Genomic DNA, 18,053 nt, shown 5'->3' on the forward strand with positions numbered 1-18,053 from the left:
TGATTAGGAGACCCCATGCTGATAATATTTGTAGGTTGCCCTAAAGATGGCATTGTTAGTACTTACTCCATAAGGACCACAAGCATTAGGGGCCACATAGAATAGCACCAAAGCCTGGGCACCCGCATTGTGTGAAGTAGCATGGAAATGGTTTCTAACAGACACGATGAAAACAGGAGAAAAGTCTGTGTGTGGTCATACAAAATCAGAAGCAAAAGGACAGAACGACACAAGTGTATGGATCGGTCCGATGTGGATCCAGACGATATTTGCATGGGGTTGACAGCTGGATTTGATATATATCGGAGTGTGTAGATAGATGCAAACAATAACCACAGACAGATTTCCCCGCTCTATCTGCAGGAGTAATATCTTTCATCTCAAAAGCATAAAACATTTATTTATTATTATTATTTCATTCATTTAATAAAACTGCAATCATTCACATTCTTTTTCTCATACAATGATAAACATTAGGCTGCAGAGTTCTATCCATGGTCACCATGTCTTCTGAAATGTTCTGAGGGTCAGCGTGTGTCACCCATGGGTTTAGCAGGTTTTTTTTTTAAATCATGTTCTTGAGAGGAGCAGCCAAACCAATAGACGTATGCAAGGTTTCCTTCAGGGCCGACCATTCACCCGCGTTAGTATATATGGTCCTTATAATGTAGTGACAAATTATTAAGTCTCCAGTGCAGGTCTGCGTTCAGAAACGGTATTAAGAGAACCAGGAGAGGAAAGAACCCACAAAAAGAAAACTATCCATCAATATCTCAAAGATATCATCCAGCAGAGCCCATGACAATTCCTGGGACTCCACCGTCCCCGAGAGCAGCTCAATATCCACCGACCACATCAGCCACTACTCACCTATCTGTGCCAGAGGAACAAAGGAAACCAGGAACGAGAACTTAACAGCAACGAGTCTGGGGTCATTAAAATACCTCAACCAAATCTCCACAAGATCAGGTCACAGACATGACAACTTTTTGGTTGGCAACTATATCATCTAATTTCTTTTTTATCTTAAGGAAATGTCTCTTGAACTCCAGTCCATCACCCTGCAAGAGAAAAAAAATATATAAATAAAAATGCAGAGCATTCTGGAGAGAAAGGATATTAAGTAAAAATATACAAGCATTAATAAAGGGGTCGGCTGATGGGGGGGGGGGGGGGGAGTTGATCTCGGTCGGTGTCTAACTGCTGTGACCTGCTCCAAATCAGCAGAACAGGACACTTACCCGAGGTAGGATGGAGTGGCAGCGTACATGCCTGACATGCATTCAGCTTTCTCAGCATAGACAATGAATTGAGCGGTGGTCTGGGATCTGACGTACCCTGTCATTTTGTAACGGGGATAAAAGTGTCCTGATCTACCGATTGGTGGTGATCTGACCCCTGTAATCCACACCGATTAGTATCGGATCACTGAGGATAGGTAACTTGTTTCCAGCGGACAAGCTCTTTAAAAGGGAACCTTTCAAACTATTAGCAAACCCCTACCTTAAACCACTAATATGATTGTGTAGCCCATTATTAGACAAGCCAGTCCTTTACTGACCCCAAGATGTTGCCCCAGCAGTTACAAACCACATTTTGTGTCTAGAAGTGCATTGGGGAGTGACGATGGCCGATTGACAAGACGTTCGCTCAGATACATTGACCTGTCAGCCAGCGGAGGGCGCTGTCAAGTATAAACTTCAGAGGGAGGCCGAGAAGCCGATCGCCATCGCCCAATGTACTTCAACATTCCATTTCTCGCTGCCTCATCTTCAGATCTAGAAGACACAGATTGCTCCAGTGTCTTTATGCCACATTACGATACCTTGGAAAGTCGGAAGTCCAATAAAATGCGCTCCTCCATCTCCACTATATTCACTTTAAATATCAGCTTGCTGTTTCTCCGATCAGTGGTTGAAATAGTCACCTAATAAGAAGAAATCAGAATTTAGGCGTTAGCATCAAGATATGAAATAAATGCCCTGCAATGCAAAGTAAGTGCACCCACCACATTAACACAGCATTTCTTCCAGACATAACCCATCTTTTCACAGGTCTCCTTCAGATTGCTATATGAGGTCTCTGCATCCACTTTGGTAAAGAAGCGGGTCATCCTTTTAACTAAGCGCTGCCACGGGTTCTGTGAATGGACGCAGCAATGATTGTTGTGTGAATTACAGAGAACAGAAGAAGATGTGACAAAGCGAATATTAACCATACATGCCTGCAATACCTGCGAGGAGCCCGGGGTGCCCAGCAACTGGCTGTTCAGCAGCATGTTCTCAGGGCAGGGCCGGCTGCGAGAAGCTGAAGCCTTTACCCTGCACCAGTTTATCTATGTGAGGAAGTGCAGCTATCCCAGGCGGGGGCGGACGTGCGGGGCTCTGGCTGGGTACTGGAAAACGTCACCTTCTCTTCACTGCAACAAGAACACACAGCTCTGTAACACACGTACAATCAGCCATCGCTGCAAGCACTGCATGCTGTGCTCATGGAAGGATAATCAACTACTTTGTTAAAGGGGTTGTCCAGTCCTCTGCTAAAAGCTGCAGTCACTGACTGCAGACTCCTGTATTCTGTGTGTGCACTGCACACTGTCAGGATCTTCCACTGTTGCTGGTGAGAGCAGACAGTCATTGCGATTTGCATATCTTTGGCCACATTCTGGCTCAAGTACAATTCACTTGAACTGAGCGAGGCCAAAAAAAAAAATAAAATAAATTATAATATATTAATAATAATATAATAATAAATTATATTAATTATGATAGTACGATATATATATATATATATATATATATATATATATATAATCGTACTATTATTATAATTTTACATAATTTATTAATATATTATTATTAATAATATTATAATTTATTTGCACTAGACCCGCATGTATGAAAATTGCATACTTGTGGTCACATGATTGTCTAACCAAACATGAGATGATCTGGATGGCCTGTGGTGTGCGATAGCTGCAGAAGAAAAATGCAGCAAAAAAATTAAAGACTTTTTGCAAGTGGGAAACTAGCCTTACACATCTTGATATTCTTTTTAACCTGTTAGAAGCCTGTAAATCAGTGGGGGAGTCTGGGGGGCAGATGCACTCTGCTGATATGTAAGCATGCACACAGTGGTTTTTAGGGTTGATCGAAAGAAGTCTGCGTTTTGTACGCCACTGTATGCAATGTTTAAGCTGAATGTTCTACCCACCAGACAAAAAGAAGGGAATTTTGTTTACTTACCGTAAATTCCTTTTCTTCTAGCTCCTATTGGGAGACCCCAGACAATTGGGTGTATAGCTTCTGCCTCCGGAGGCCACACAAAGTATTACACTTTTAAAAAAGTGTAACCCCCTCCCCTCTGCCTATACACCCTCCCGTGCATCACTGGCTCCTCAGTTTTGGTGCAAAAGCAGGAAGGAGAAAACTTATAAATTGGTCTAAGGTACATTCAATCCGAAGGATGTTCGGAGAACTGAAGACCATGAACCATAAGAACAAATCAACATGAACAACATGTGTACACAAAAGAACAACCAGCCCGAAGGGAACAGGGGCGGGTGCTGGGTCTCCCAATAGGAGCTAGAAGAAAAGGAATTTACGGTAAGTAAACAAAGGGAATTTTGTTTACTTACCGTAAATTCCTTTTCTTCTAGCTCCTATTGGGAGACCCAGACAATTGACAATTGGGTGTATAGCTACTGCCTCCAGAGGCCACACAAAGTATTACACTTTAAAAAGTGTAACCCCTCCCCTCTGCCTATACACCCCCCATGCATCACGGGCCCATCAGTTTTGGTGCCAAAGCAGGAAGGAGGAACTTATAAATTGGTCTAAGGTAAATTCAATCCGAAGGATGTTCGGAGAACTGAAAACCATGAACCAAAAGAACCCTTCAACATGTGTACTCAAAAGAACAACAGCCCGAAGGGAACAGGGGCGGGTGCTGGGTCTTCCAATAGGAGCTAGAAGAAAAGGAATTTACGGTAAGTAAACAAAATTCCCTTCTTTGTCGCTCCATTGGGAGACCCAGACAATTGGGATGTCCAAAAGCAGTCCCTGGGTGGGTAAAAGAATACCTCGATAAAACGAGCTGAAAAAACGGCCCTCTCTTACAGGTGAGCAACTGCCGCCTGAAGGACTCGCCTACCTAGGCTGGCATCTGCCACAGCATAGGCATGAACCTGATAGTGTTTCGTGAAAATGTGCAGACTCGACCAGGTAGTGCTGACACACCTGCTGAGCCGTAGCCTGGTGACGCAATGCCCAGGATGCCTCTGCGGCTCTCGTAGAATTGGCTTTCAGCTCTAAAGGAATCGGAAGCCCAGAAGAACGGTAGGCTTCAAGGGTCAGTTCCTTGATCCACCGAGCCAAGGTTGACTTAGAAGCCTGCGACCCCTTACGCTGGCCAGTGACCAGGACAAAGAGCGCATCAGAACGGCGCGGGGGCGCAGTGCGCGAAAGAAGAGCCGGAGTGTTCTCCCGAGATCTAACAAGTGCAATCCTTTTCACAATTGTGAACTGGATGAGAGCCAAAAGAAGGTAAGGAGATATCCTGATTGAGAAGAAAAGGAGGATACCACCTTAATTAGGAATTCCGGGACCGGACGCAGAACCACTTCATCCTGGCGAAACCCCAGGAAGGGGGCTAGCATGACAGCGCTGCTAGCTCAGACACTCTCCGAAGTGATGTGCCTGCCACTAGGAAGACCACCTTCTGCGAAAGGCGTGATAGAGAAAACTCTGAGAACGCTAAGAGCCAGAACTCAATGGCCACCCAGTCAGGTTGAAGACCGCAGAATTCAGATGGACAATGGCCCTTGAGACAGCAAGTCTGGTCGGTCCGGGAGTGCCCACGGTCGACCCGCCGTGAGGTGCCACAGATCCAGGCATCACGACCTCCTCGGCCAGTCTGGAGCGACGAGGATGGCGCGGCTGCAGTCGGACCCGATCTTGAGTAACACTCTGGGCAGCAGCGCCAGAGGAGGAAATACATAAGGCAGTCGAAATTGCGACTAGACCTGAACTGATGCGTCCGCCGCCAGCGCTCTGTGCTGGCGGTTGATGTACGCGACCGCCGTGGCGTCGTCCGACTGTATCCGGATCTGCCTGCCGTCCAGCCACCGCTGGAACGACTTTAGGGCTAGCTACACTGGCCTTATCTCCAGGACATTGATCTGAAGGGAGGACTCTGTCAGAGTCCAGGTTCCCTGAGCCCTGTGGTGGAGGAAGACCGCTGTCCACCCTGACAAACTCTTGTCCGTCGTGACCATAGCCCAGGATGGGAGCAGGAAGGACATTTCTTTCGACCAAGAAGTGGGAAGAAGCAACCACTGAGGAGAGGTTTTGTCTGACAGTGAAAGAGAGACGTTCCTGTCTAGGGACGTCGACCTCCTGTCCCATTTGCGGAGAATGTGCCGTTGAGTGGACGCAGATGAAACTGCGCAAGGGGAACTGCCTCCATTGCTGCCACCATCTTCCCTAGGAAGCGCGTGAGGCGCCTCAAGGGGTGAGACTGGGCCCGAAGGAGAAAGTGCACCCCTGTCCGCAGCGAACGCTGTTTGTCCAGTGGTAGTTTCACTATCTCAGAGAGAGAATGAACTCCATCCCGAGGTAAGTCAGTGATTGGGTCGGTGTCAATTTTTACTTGGGAAATTGATGATCCACCCGAACCTCTGGAGAGTCTCCAAAACAACGTTCAGGCTGTGTTGACGTGGCACCCGGGAGGGTGCCTTGACTTAGGAGATCGTCTAAGTAAGGGATCACCGAGTGTCCCTGAGAGTGTAGGCCCATCGCCACTGATGCCATGACCTTGGTAAAGACCCGTGGGACTGTCGCCAGGCCGAAAGGCAGAGTCACGAGCTGAAAGCGTTCGACCTGGATGGCGACACACCGGGAGTGTTGATGCTCTGGTGTAATCGGCACATGGAGATAAGCATCCCTGATGTCGATTGATGCTAGGAAGACTCCCTGGGACATCGAAACGATGACTGAGCGGAGAGATTCCATCCGGAACCGTCTGGTTCTCACGTGTCTGTTGAGCAGAATGAGGCCCGGAAACGGACCGGAATGATCCGTCCTTTTTTGGTACCTCGAACAGGTTGGAGTAAAAACCGCGACTACGTTCTTGAAGCGGAACGGGGATCACAACTCCATCTGCAGAAACGAGTCGGAGGACGAGAGCTGAGCTCTATCCTGTAACCGTGAGACGGAATGTCTCTCACCCATCGGTTTTTCATCCAATTGCTCGCCAAACAAACGGTCGCCAGAAAATGGCAAACCGGTTAAGAACTTCTTGGAAGCAGAGTCTGCCTTCCATTCGCGTAGCCACATGGCCCTGCGGACTGCCATCGAATTGGCGGATGCTACCGCTGTACGGCTCGCAGAGTCCAGGACGGTGTTCATGGCGTAGGACGAAAAAAACGACGCCTGAGAAGTCAAAGACACAACCTGCGGAGCAGAGGTACGTGCGACCACATTAGTCTCAGACAGACAAGCTGAGATAGCTTGGAGTGCCCGCTCGACTGCGAAGGCCGGAGCAAAGGACGCGCCTATGGCTTCATAGATGGAATTCCTCATGAGCTCTATTTGCCTGTCAGTGGCATCCTTGAGCGATGAACCATCTGCCACTCATACTACGGATCTAGCCGCCAGTCTGGAGACTGGAGGATCCACCTTGGGACACTGAGCCCAACCCTTAACTACGTCAGGGGGGAAGGGGTAACGTGTGTCATTAAGGCGCTGAGTAAAGCGCTTGTCCGGAAGTGCTCTGTGCTTCTGGACAGCATCTCTGAAGTTAGAGTGATCGAAAAACGCACTCCGGGTACGTTTGGGAAACCTACACTGGTGTTTCTCCTACTGTGAAGCCGACTCCTCTATAGGTGGAGTTGGGGGAAAAGGACTAGCACCTGGTTGATGGACGTTATAAGGTCATTTACTATGGCGTCCCCTTCAGGTGTATCCAGATTGAGAGCAACGTCAGGATCAGAGCCCTGAGCTGCGACCTCCGCTTCATCCTCCAGAGGGTCCTCATGCTGAGACCCCGAACCGCGTGATGCCGCCGGGGAAGGTTCCCAGCAAGCCTGCTTAGCCTGTCTGAGGCTGCGGTCCGTGACGGAGTTCTCACCGTGGGATCTGGGTGCCACCCCAGGAGCCCTTTGCTGTACCGACCGAGAGGGCCTGGGGACGATGAACTCACGGTGCCCTGACCCTGTGTTACCGGTCTGGACTGCCAAGCTTCTAGTATCTTAGCAGACCATCTGTCCATGGACTGAGCCATGGAATGTGAAGCGACTCAGAGAGTTTCTCAGTCAAAATTGTAAACTCTGTCCCTTCCATCTGTGCAGTGGAAACCGGCGGTACCTCCTGAGCCGAGGGTCCCACCAGTGCCGGAGACTCCGGCTGAGGGAGCCAAAAGCAAATAATGCTGCCGAATAGAGAAAATGTATAATTATTATATATTATATTAATATATATATATATATATATATATATATATATATATATATATATATATTAATATATATATATATATATTAATATATATATATATATATTAATATATATATATATATATATATATATATATATATATATATATATATATATATATATATATATATATATATATATATATATATATATATATATATATATATATATATATATATATATATATATATATATATATATATATATATATATACACATACATATATATATATATATATATATATATATATATACACATACATACATATACATACACACATATATATACATACACACACACACTACAGGACCCAGAGGGGTCCAGCACCTGACAACTGGTGTGGCTTACCAACCGCCCCAAGCGGTGGTGTGTCCACCAGTTCCCTGCCAGGGACTCTCAGAGCTGCAGAGCTCCTTCTGAAATCCCCCACCGGCAGAAGTGACTGACTGGCAAGCCCGGGGGCGGGAGTACCTGTACTAGGCCGCAAAAGCCTGGGACTAAAGTTAAAAGCGCGGCCGGCCCACAGGCGCGGTCGGCGCGGTAGTCCCGGCTCACAAAACACACAGCAGCCGCTGCGGCGTCTGTAACACAGGCGCTGCATGCACCGTCCCTAAGGGGACACAGAGTACCTCATGGGTGCAGGGCTCTGTCCCTGATGATAGCCAGCCTCCTGTCCGTCAGATTCCCCCAGGGGCTGCGGAGGGAGCCCGGGCCCAGTGACCGGCGACCGGTTAGGATCCCACTTTTCCCAGAACTGCGGAGCACGTTCTGAAATCCCCCACCAGCAGAAATGATTCACAGTGCTCAGTGAGGGGGGAGGAGGATACCAAGCATGCTCCAGCCCTTACTGCCGACGTCCAGTCGGCCGTCCCGCTTTTACCCCTGACTGGCAGGCCCGGGGGCGGGAGTACATGTACTAGGCCGCAAAAGCCGGGGACTAAAGTTAAAAGCGCGGCCGGCCCACAGGCGCGGTCGGCGCGGTAGTCCAGGCTCACAAACCACAGAGCAGCCGCTGCGGCGTCTGTTACACAGGCGCTGCATGCGCCGTCCCTAAGGGGACACAGAGTACCTGATGGATGCAGGGCCCTGTCCCTGATGGTATCCAGCCTCCTGTCCGTCAGATTCCCCCAGGGGCTGCGGAAGGAGCCCGGTCCCAGTGACCGGCGACCGGTTAGGATCCCACTTCTGTCAGAACTGCGGAGCCCGTTCTGAAATCCCCCACCGGCAGTATTGATTATAACAATGGCTGCCAGCGTTCTGAGGGGAGGATGGAGCCGTGGGCGTGCCTAATAAAGTGCAGGAAACTAGTGCCCCACAGTGCTCAGTGAGGGGGGAGGAGGATACCAAAGTATGCTCCAGCCCTCACTGCCGACGTCCAGTCGGCCGTCCCGCCCTTACCCCTGACTGGCAGGCCCGGGGGCGGGAGTATATGGTACTAGGCCGCAAAAGCCGGGGACTAAAGTTAAAAACGCGGCCGGCAAACAGGCGCGGTCGGCGCGGTAGTCCCGGTCTCACAAATCACACAGGAGCCGCTGCGGCGTCTGTAACACAGGCGCTGCATGTACCGTCCCTAAGGGGACACAGAGTACCTTATGGATGCAGGGCCCTGTCCCTGATGATATCCAGTCTCCTGTCCGTCAGATTCCCCCAGGGGCTGCGGATGGAGCCCGGTCCCAGTGCCTGGATGACCGGTTAGGATCCCACTTCTCCCAGAGCCCCTAAGGGATGGGGAAGGAAAACGGCATGTGGGCTCCAGCCTCTGTACCCGCAATGGGTACCTCAACCTTAACAGCACCGCCGACTCAGTGGGGTGAGAAGGGAGCATGCCGGGGGCCCTGTGGGGGGCCCTCTTTTCTTCCATCCGATACAATCAGCAGCTGCTGCTGACTAAAATGTGGAGCTTGTGTGCATGTGTGCCTCCTTCAACACAAAGCATAAAAACTGAGGAGCCCGTGATGCACGGGAGGGTGTATAGGCAGTTACACTTTTTAAAGTGTAATACTTTGTGTGGCCTCCGGAGGCAGTAGCTATACACCCAATTGTCAATTGTCTGGGTCTCCCAATGGAGCGACAAAGAAATTCCCTTTTTCTTTGTCGCTCCATTGGGAGACCCAGACAATTGGGACGTCCAAGAGCAGTCCCTGGGTGGGTAAAAGAATACCTCAATAAAAAGAGCCGAAACGGCCCCCTCTTACAGGTGGGCATCCGCCGCCTGGAGGACTCGCCTACCTAGGCTGGCATCTGCCGAAGCATAGGTATGCACCTGATAGAGTTTCGTGAAAGTGTGCAGACTAGACCACGTCGCTGCCTGACACACCTGCTGAGCCGTAGCCCGGTGCCGCAAAGCCCAGGACGCACCCACGGCTCTGGTAGAATGGGCTTTCAACCCTGAAGGAGGTGGAAGCCCAGAAGAACGGTAGGCCTCGAGAATCGGTTCCTTGATCCACCGAGCCAAGGTTGACTTGGAAGCCTGCGAACTCTTACGCTGGCCAGCGACAAGGACAAAGAGCGCATCTGAACGACGCAGGTGCGCCGTGCGAGAAATGTAGAGCCGGAGTGCTCTCACTAGATCCAAAGAGTGCAAATCCTTTTCACACTGGTGAATTGGATTAGGGCAAAAGGAAGGCAAGGAGATATCCTGATTTAGATGAAAGGGGGATACCACCTTAGGAAGAAATTCCGGGACAGGACGCAGAACCACCTTATCCTGGTGAAAAACCAGGAAGGGGGCTTTGCATGACAGCGCTGCAAGCTCAGACACTCTCCGAAGTGATGTGACCGCCACTAGAAAGGCCACCTTCTGAGAAAGACTGGAAAGAGAAACATCCCGCAGCGGCTCAAAAGGCGGCTTTTGAAGAGCCGTCAGAACCCTGTTAAGATCCCAAGGATCCAACGGACGTTTGTAAGGTGGGACCATGTGGCAAACCCCCTGCAGGAACGTGCGGACCTGAGGAAGTCTGGCTAGACGCTTTTGAAAAAACACGGAGAGCGCCGACACTTGGCCCTTGAGAGAGCCGAGGGACAAACCCTTGTCCATTCCAGATTGTAGGAATGAAAGGAATGTGGGTAAGGCAAACGGCCATGGAGGAAAACCGTTATCAGCGCACCAGGATAGGAAGATTTTCCAAGACCTGTAATAGATCTTGGCGGACGTTGGCTTCCTGGCTTGTCTCATAGTGGCAATGACATCCTGAGATAACCCTGAGGACGCTAGGAGCCAGGACTCAATGGCCACACAGTCGGGTTGAGGGCCACAGAATTCAGATGGAAAAAAGGCCCTTGTGACAGCAAGTCTGGACGGTCTGGAAGCGCCCACGGTTGACCCACCGTGAGATGCCACAGATCCGGATACCACGACCGCCTCGGCCAGTCTGGAGCGACAAGAATGGCGCGACGGCAGTCGGACCGGATCTTGCGTAGTACTCTGGGCAGCATTGCCAGAGGGGGAAACACATATGGCAGTCGAAACTGCGACCAATCCTGGACCAGAGCGTCCGCTGCCAGAGTTCTGTGATCCTGAGACCGTGCCATGAAGGCCGGGACCTTGTTGTTGTGCCGTGACGCCATGAGATCGACGTCCGGCGTTCCCCAGCGGCGACAGATCTCTCGAAACACGTCTGGGTGAAAGAAGGATTTTTGTGTACTCACCGTAAAATCTCTTTCTCTGAGTCTTCATTGGGGGACACAGGACCATGGTTATGCTGCTGTCACTAGGAGGCTGACATTAAGTAAACAGAAAAAGTTAGCTCCTCCCCAGCAGTATAACCCCTGAGCCGGAGGCGTGCTCAATCAGTTTAGTGCACAAGCAGTAGGAGGAGAACCAAACAATCCTGGATAAAACAAGGTAAAAACTATGACCAATAGTCGTGTGAACAGTGGCCTGGGGATATGGCCACTGGGGTAACAGACAGGTAATATATAACAAATAACACAAGCAGGGTGGGTGCTGTGTCCCCCAATGAAGACTCAGAGAAAGATTTTACGGTGAGTACACAAAAATCCTTCTTTCTCTATCGTTTCATTGGGGGACACAGGACCATGGGACGTCCAAAAGCAGTCCCTGGGTGGGAAGAAAAACCATCACCGGAGATAGGAAGGCAACCGCTTCCCCCTGTCGGGCTTGCGTCAGACCTACAAGCACCTACGTTGTTACAGGTGTGCCACTGCCACCCGCAAACCTTACTCCAAGACTGGCCGCTGCCGAAGCTCGGGTGTGACCCTGGTAGAACTAGTAAAAGGTATGCCGACTAGATCGGGTGGCGGCCCAGGGGACCTGGTCGGTCGACGTCTGGAGTCCAATCGTCCAAAGGGTACCCCTTGCTCGGTAGACCGCGGCGGAAGTCCGCCCTTCATGCGATAGTCTTCACATATGGAGGAATGGATCCATGTGAAAATTCTGGCCCCTGGCGCCGGCATGCGCCTCTTGGGAACGGGTGGAGGGATGGACTGACTGTCGGTGTAACCGAAAAAAGGTGTCCTGCAGACATGAAAGACTGAGGGCTCGTACCAGTTCTGGAACGAACTAGGCCCCTTTCCGGCTGAGAGAGGAGACTAGAACCGAAAACCGAAAACTAAACACCTCTTCTGGAAGGAAACAGCGAGCTGCCTTGGACAGAAACGAAGGGTTCTGGCCGGAGCCCCCCCTTGTCCTGCTGGAGGAGCCGGAAAAAGGGGGGGAAAAAACGACAAGAGGGCTGTCCGCCCTGATGCCGTCTGTAACAATGAGATGGCCACGAGGAGCCCACCTATCAAAAACAGGTGGGAGCCGGGAAAAAGGGGCACCTTGAAGCGAACCCATCACTGGATTAAGGACCCACGTTTCTAGTGAACGATGATACAGCCTAGCCAGATGGACGCTTCTCTGAGCGAAGGCCCTGATTGGAGGACGGGAAGTGAAAGGACTCAGAAAACCCGAAACGAAACGGGCCGACACCTGGCCGAAACAGAGACGCGCGAGAGGGCCACAATCGGATCTGACTGGAAGAATGCTAGAAAGAAGAAGGGAAGATGTGGTCCTCACACCACCGGGGGAGCTCTTTCCGAGTGGAAATAAACCCTGGAGGAAACTGGATTCCCGGCCCTCAACATTGTCTGTAAACCTCTTGACAACAGACCTGACCGAGGCAGCACCCGGGATCCACTGGTGAGGCCGACGAACTTGGGACTTCTGAGTCCTGGTAGAAGAGAGGGGCCCCGACACGGAAGAACTTTGCGGTCGGGAAGGAGCCATGGGGCCTCTGCGAGGAGTTGAGTAAGTTATGCGAACTATGCTCGCCTGGGCCACTCCAGAGGCATCGTTGCCTTGGTCCATCTTGAGAACCCTCGAGACTATGGGAAGCCGCGGGAAGATGCAGGAGAGCCTGAACAGGCTACACGACCGGTCGAGGGCGTCGTCACCTAGTCCAGAGCAGGTGGCACACTCTAAGCACCATTGGCTTGAAAGCTGGATCGGACGATCAATAGGTCCACGACTGGAGGTCTTCCTTCGCCAGGGATCTGGCTGGTGACTTCCCTGTTGAGGAGCCCTTTTCCTAAGGGAGGTCTTTCCTACCGAGAAAATCGGCCGTCGAAACGTCCATGCTAGGGATGTACTGCCGAGATTAGCGAGTGAAGGGACCCGTCCCAGAGCAAGATCTTCTTGGCCTCTTCCCTTGCCATGACACTCTCTACGTCTTCCTGGTGGATGATGCACGTCACCGCTGTGGCATGGTCCGACTGGAACCTAACTGGGCAACCCCGACCCAGAGAAGAAATTGTAACCGGGCTAACAGGATGGCTCTGGTTTCCGGAATGTTGAAGGGGAGACAACGCTCTAGGGGTGTCCCTCGGGACCGTGCCGAGGAATGGTGGGGTAGCATACCCTAGCACGGGAGACTGGTGACGGTTGATAATATCCTCCAGAGGAGGAAAGGGAAGCTTCCCAAGGGACGGTTGCGAAGACTGGAACCTTCCTGTCTCCGTTCTTTAGTGTGGTCCGCTGGAGAGTCAGGGATGAAATCTGGTAAGTGCACCGTCGCTATCACCGCCACAGACTGCCGAGGACTCGCATAGCAAAAAACCGATGGAAAAAACGGGAGCGGGTGGCAAAGGGTACGCGGGACTCTGTGCCAGGAAAGAACCTACTCCTGCGTGAGGAGTAGCTACCCTTGAACGGGCTCGAAAACCGTGCCTAAGGGATGATGGACCGGGCCGGGGTCTGGGAGGACTCCTTCCGGTATCTCAGCTACCCTAGTAGCGAAAAAGTGAAGAGGACGGTCTAAACCTCAAAGAGAGGATCCTTGAAGGGAGAACTCTGGGCCTCCCGGTCGTACCTGGGCGTAGAGAGCCTAGCAGCTCTGTAGAGTAGGATGCGCAGGGACAGTGATCCCTGGAAGCGCTCTTAGAAAAACTGTAACGGTCCACTGCCACGCAAGGCGGAGGGGCTGTTGGAGGGATAGAGGCTCCCTGACGGGTGCGGCGTGAACGGGCTGGGACCTAGCGTGAGGGGACGATCCTGATGCATCTGGGCCGATGCAGGGAAAGGGGTGTACCCTTCCCTACGTAATCTAGGGGAGAGATGTACTCTACCCTGACGTAGCCTAGGGGGGCCACTGGACTCGCCCATCTCCAGAGGGGCGTTCCCTAAGTCGGAAGGGAAGTCAGCGACTTCCTAGATGTCGAATCTGCGTTCCTGATCCCGAGTCGTAAGTCTCGACGGGTGGACACACTGATGGTAGAGGCTGAGGCCGAGCAGCAGGCAAACCCCAGGCTTGTGAAGAGAGGGTACTCACTGAAGATGATAACCAGTCCTGGGACGGCATAGGTGGAACGTGGTCCGCTGCGTATGGTGTCCGCTGAGTCCCTGAGGGGCGTCACGTTAGGGACGAGAAGCCCGGAGGAACACAGGCGGGTCGACTACAGGGTAGCGTGCCCCTTCCTTTCGGAGCCCCTTTCGAGAAGGGGTAATGACAAATAAAAGGACTTACCACTGGTAAAAATCGTGTCCGGGGATTATCCGTGATAACGCAGTCACACGGCGAACTGGATGTCCACTGAAAACCGCAGGGGCCTGCCACCTTCGTCTCTGCAAGGTGGACTGCCCCCTCTCTCCAGAGCCCTTTGGGGGAATGATACTGACAATAACACGACTTACCGCTGGTAAACGCCGTGACTGGTAGATGTCTGTGATCAATCAGCGACTCCAGTGTAGCATGTCCATTCTCTCCGAAACCCCTTTGGAGAAGGGAATAATGACAATGACATGGCTTACCGCTGGTAAACGTCGTGTCTGGTAGTTATCTGTGATCACGCGGTAACTCGGCGAACTCTGGATGTCCCCTGAGCACATCAAGGGTCCGCTCCAAATGTCTTAAAGGAGACCTGCGTGCATGGAGAGAAGAGGGCTGTCCGAAGCCTTACGGCTTGACTCACCATTTCTAGCCGGCTATTCATCCTGCGCCAAAACATCCAGGTCCTGCTCGGAGTCCAGCGGAGGTGGAAAGCCTGGGTTATCACCCGAGAGGTCGGAAGACTACCGGAGGAAGGGCAGTCTGGACCTGGGGAATAAGGTGGAAAACTGGGGGGCCACGAAAGACGAGACCTGGCGGGTCCGCTTCTAGCCTAGGAAAAGGTCCCTGGTACGGGACTGGTCTCCACGAGGGGATTGCGCCGTTCTGTGGATGGTATGACCGAGCGTCGGCGGGGGACGCAGCGCATGTGCACGAACCCGAGGGACGTCAGCGAGGGAATATATGGCCTGAGACAGGGCGCTAACCAGCCGGCAGGGGCGAGATACAGGGGCGTGCGGTGCCAGGGGCTGCGGTAGCTGTCAACACTAATCTGACATTATGTGGGGGAAATTACAATTAAGGGAACCGCAAACCTGAGCTACCGGCCCAAAATAACTAAAAACTCATCTCTGAGAGCTCTATATACAAACCCTATTGGGATGTGTGTCTCTGATGCAAAGCCCGAAAAAGAACCTGAAGGGGTTAATATATAATGTAAAAAACTCAACCCCTGATAAAACCCCACTGTATTTAATAATCATGGAAGACTTGGGTTTATTCTTCCCTGATATACGGGCTGCTGCAGCGTCAGCAAACCGCATACCGGAAGTCTGCCATAATCCCTTTTTTTTTTTTTTTTTCTTTCAAAATGAATGCTGAGGAGGCTGGAGGTGGGCTCAGGAGAGCGGGAAAAAACATCCACCGCCCCCACTGTGATGCCTGGGGCTGAGCGGAGGGCGGAGACGGAGCGGCCGGCGGCCAATAGCGATGCGGCGGGGGGCGGGCCTGGGACGCCGGAGACAGGGCCGAAGCCGGGGCCTAAATTTGAAACAGCCGGCGCAGGGGAAGGTAGAGACCGGCGGTCCTACCTGCGGGAGCGGCGGCGCGGCAGCGATGTCCGGGTACCGGCCGAGCCCTGCATGTGTGCTGAAGGACTCCAGCGCCAGATGGGGACGTTGCCGGGGCGCCCGGTGAGTAGGCCCGGACCGGGGCCTAAATTTTGCAGCCGCCCGGGAGAAGGTAGGAGAGGGTGTCCTACCTGATCGGCGGCGTCGCATCTGCCAGTGTGCAGGCGAGGAGCTCTGCACCTGTGTCCGTGTGCTCCGCACACCGGAGGAATGGCTGCGGGCAGCAGGAGAAGAATGAGGCAGGCAGGGAGGTGGACGCTGGTGGGGGGAGGGAGCCCCTCTGTAGTGTAGCAGCGCTGCGGGCCCCATCATACAATCCAGACGCGCTGCGAGGTCCAGTCCCTGCTGTATGCTCCTTGCACCCTTTGGGGTGATACCGCAGGGTGAATAGGGGGTGCCCAGGAAGGTTCAGCCCCGCGTGCCAACCCGGGAGTGGTACCGTGGAATTGGACGGGGGAGAGGGCCCGACGACTCAAGCCTCTGCGACCCAGGGGAGTGGTACCCACACGGGCTGCGAGAGCTGAGGTAGAGAAACGATACCTACAGAAAAAGAGAATTACCACAGATGAGAGCGACGAGCGTCGCCGAGAAAAAAATGACAAAATATACGCAAAAAATCAAGTGGCTGAAGGGGGCCCAGTCGGCCCACATCAGCCTCCTACGACACTAAGCAAAAAACTGATTGAGCACGCCTCCGGCTCAGGGGTTATACTGCTGGGGAGGAGCTAACTTTTTCTGTTTACTTAGTGTCAGCCTCCTAGTGACAGCAGCATAACCATGGTCCTGTGTCCCCCAATGAAACGATAGAGAAAAGACCATTCCCCCGCGTCCATGCCCTGACGACTGAGAAAATCTGCTTCCCAGTTTTCCACGCCCGGGATGTGAACTGCGGAGATGGTGGAGCCTGTGACTTCCACCCACTGCAGAATCCGCTCGACTTCCTGGAAGGCTTGACGACTGCGAGTGCCACCTTGGTGGTTGATGTAGGCGACGGCATTGGCGTTGTCCGACTGGATTCGGATCTGTCTGCCCTCCAGCCACCGATGGAAAGCCAATAGGGCTAGATATACTGCCCTTATCTCCAGAACATTGATCTGAAGGGACGATTCTATTGGAGTCCAGGTTCCTTGAGCCCTGTGGTGGAGAAAAACCGCTCCCCAACCTGACAGGCTCGCGTCCGTGGTGACCACGGCCCAGGTTGGGGGGAGGAAGGATTTTCCCCGAGACAGAGATGTGGGTAGGAGCCACCACTGAAGTGACGTCTTGGTTGCGAGGGAAAGAGAGATGTTCTTGTCGAGGGAAGCCGAACTCTTGTCCCATTTGCGAAGAATGTCCCATTGGAGTGGCCGTAGATGGAATTGCGCGAACGGCACTGCCTCCATAGCTGCAACCATCTTCCCCAGGAAGTGCATGAGGCGCCTTAAGGGGTGTGACTGACTCCGAAGAAGTGACTGCACCCCCGCCTGCAGAGAAAGCTATTTGTCCAGCGGTAGCTTGACTAACGCTGGAAGGGTATGAAACTCCATCCCGAGGTAAGTCAGTGATTGGGTCGGCGTCAACTTGGATTTCGGGAAATTGATGATCCACCCGAACTGCTGGAGAGTCGCCAGAGTGAAGGTAAGACTTCGTTGACACGCCACCCAAGAAGGGGCCCTGACTAGGAGATCGCATGGGATTACCGAGTTGCCCTGAGAGTGCAGGACCGCCACGACGGATGCTATGACTTTGGTGAAGACCCGTGGGGCTGTCGCCAGGCCGAAGGGCAATGCGACAAACTGGAGGTGTTCGTCCCCGATGGCGAGACGCAGGAAACGTTGGTGTTCGGGTGCGATCGGCATATGGAGATAAGCATCCTTGATGTCGATCGATGCTAGGAAGTCTCCTTGTGACATCGAGGCGATGACCGAGCGGAGAGATTCCATCCAAAACCGTCTGATGCTCACATGTCTGTTGAGCAGCTTGAGGTCCAGAACGGGACGGAAAAACCCGTCCTTTTTTGGCACCACGAACAAGTTGGAGTAAAATCCGCAACCACGTTCCTGAAGGGGAATGGGAATCACAACTCCTTCCATCTTTAGAGCGTCCACCGCCTGAAACAGTGCGTCTGCCTGTGCAGGGGGTGGGGAGGTTCTGAAAAAACGAGCCGCAGGACGAGAGCTGAACT

The 18,053-nt window shown here is 52.3% G+C and overlaps 1 protein-coding gene across 1 annotated transcript in view; it reads right to left on the reverse strand.

Moving 5' to 3' along the window:
- Positions 1-423: 423 nt before the first annotated feature.
- The window catches only part of CHEK1 (checkpoint kinase 1), a 72,102-nt gene continuing 54,472 nt past the window's right edge, over positions 424-18,053 (reverse strand). The window contains 6 exon segments of the mRNA XM_075328909.1: positions 424-1,061; positions 1,826-1,927; positions 2,009-2,140; positions 2,234-2,290; positions 2,292-2,342; positions 2,344-2,419. Coding sequence (XP_075185024.1) covers positions 966-1,061; positions 1,826-1,927; positions 2,009-2,140; positions 2,234-2,290; positions 2,292-2,342; positions 2,344-2,419 — 514 coding nt within the window. The 3' untranslated portion in view covers positions 424-965.

This window comes from Anomaloglossus baeobatrachus, chromosome 11, assembly GCF_048569485.1.
Source record: "Anomaloglossus baeobatrachus isolate aAnoBae1 chromosome 11, aAnoBae1.hap1, whole genome shotgun sequence".
Taxonomy (NCBI): Eukaryota; Metazoa; Chordata; class Amphibia; order Anura; family Aromobatidae; genus Anomaloglossus; species Anomaloglossus baeobatrachus.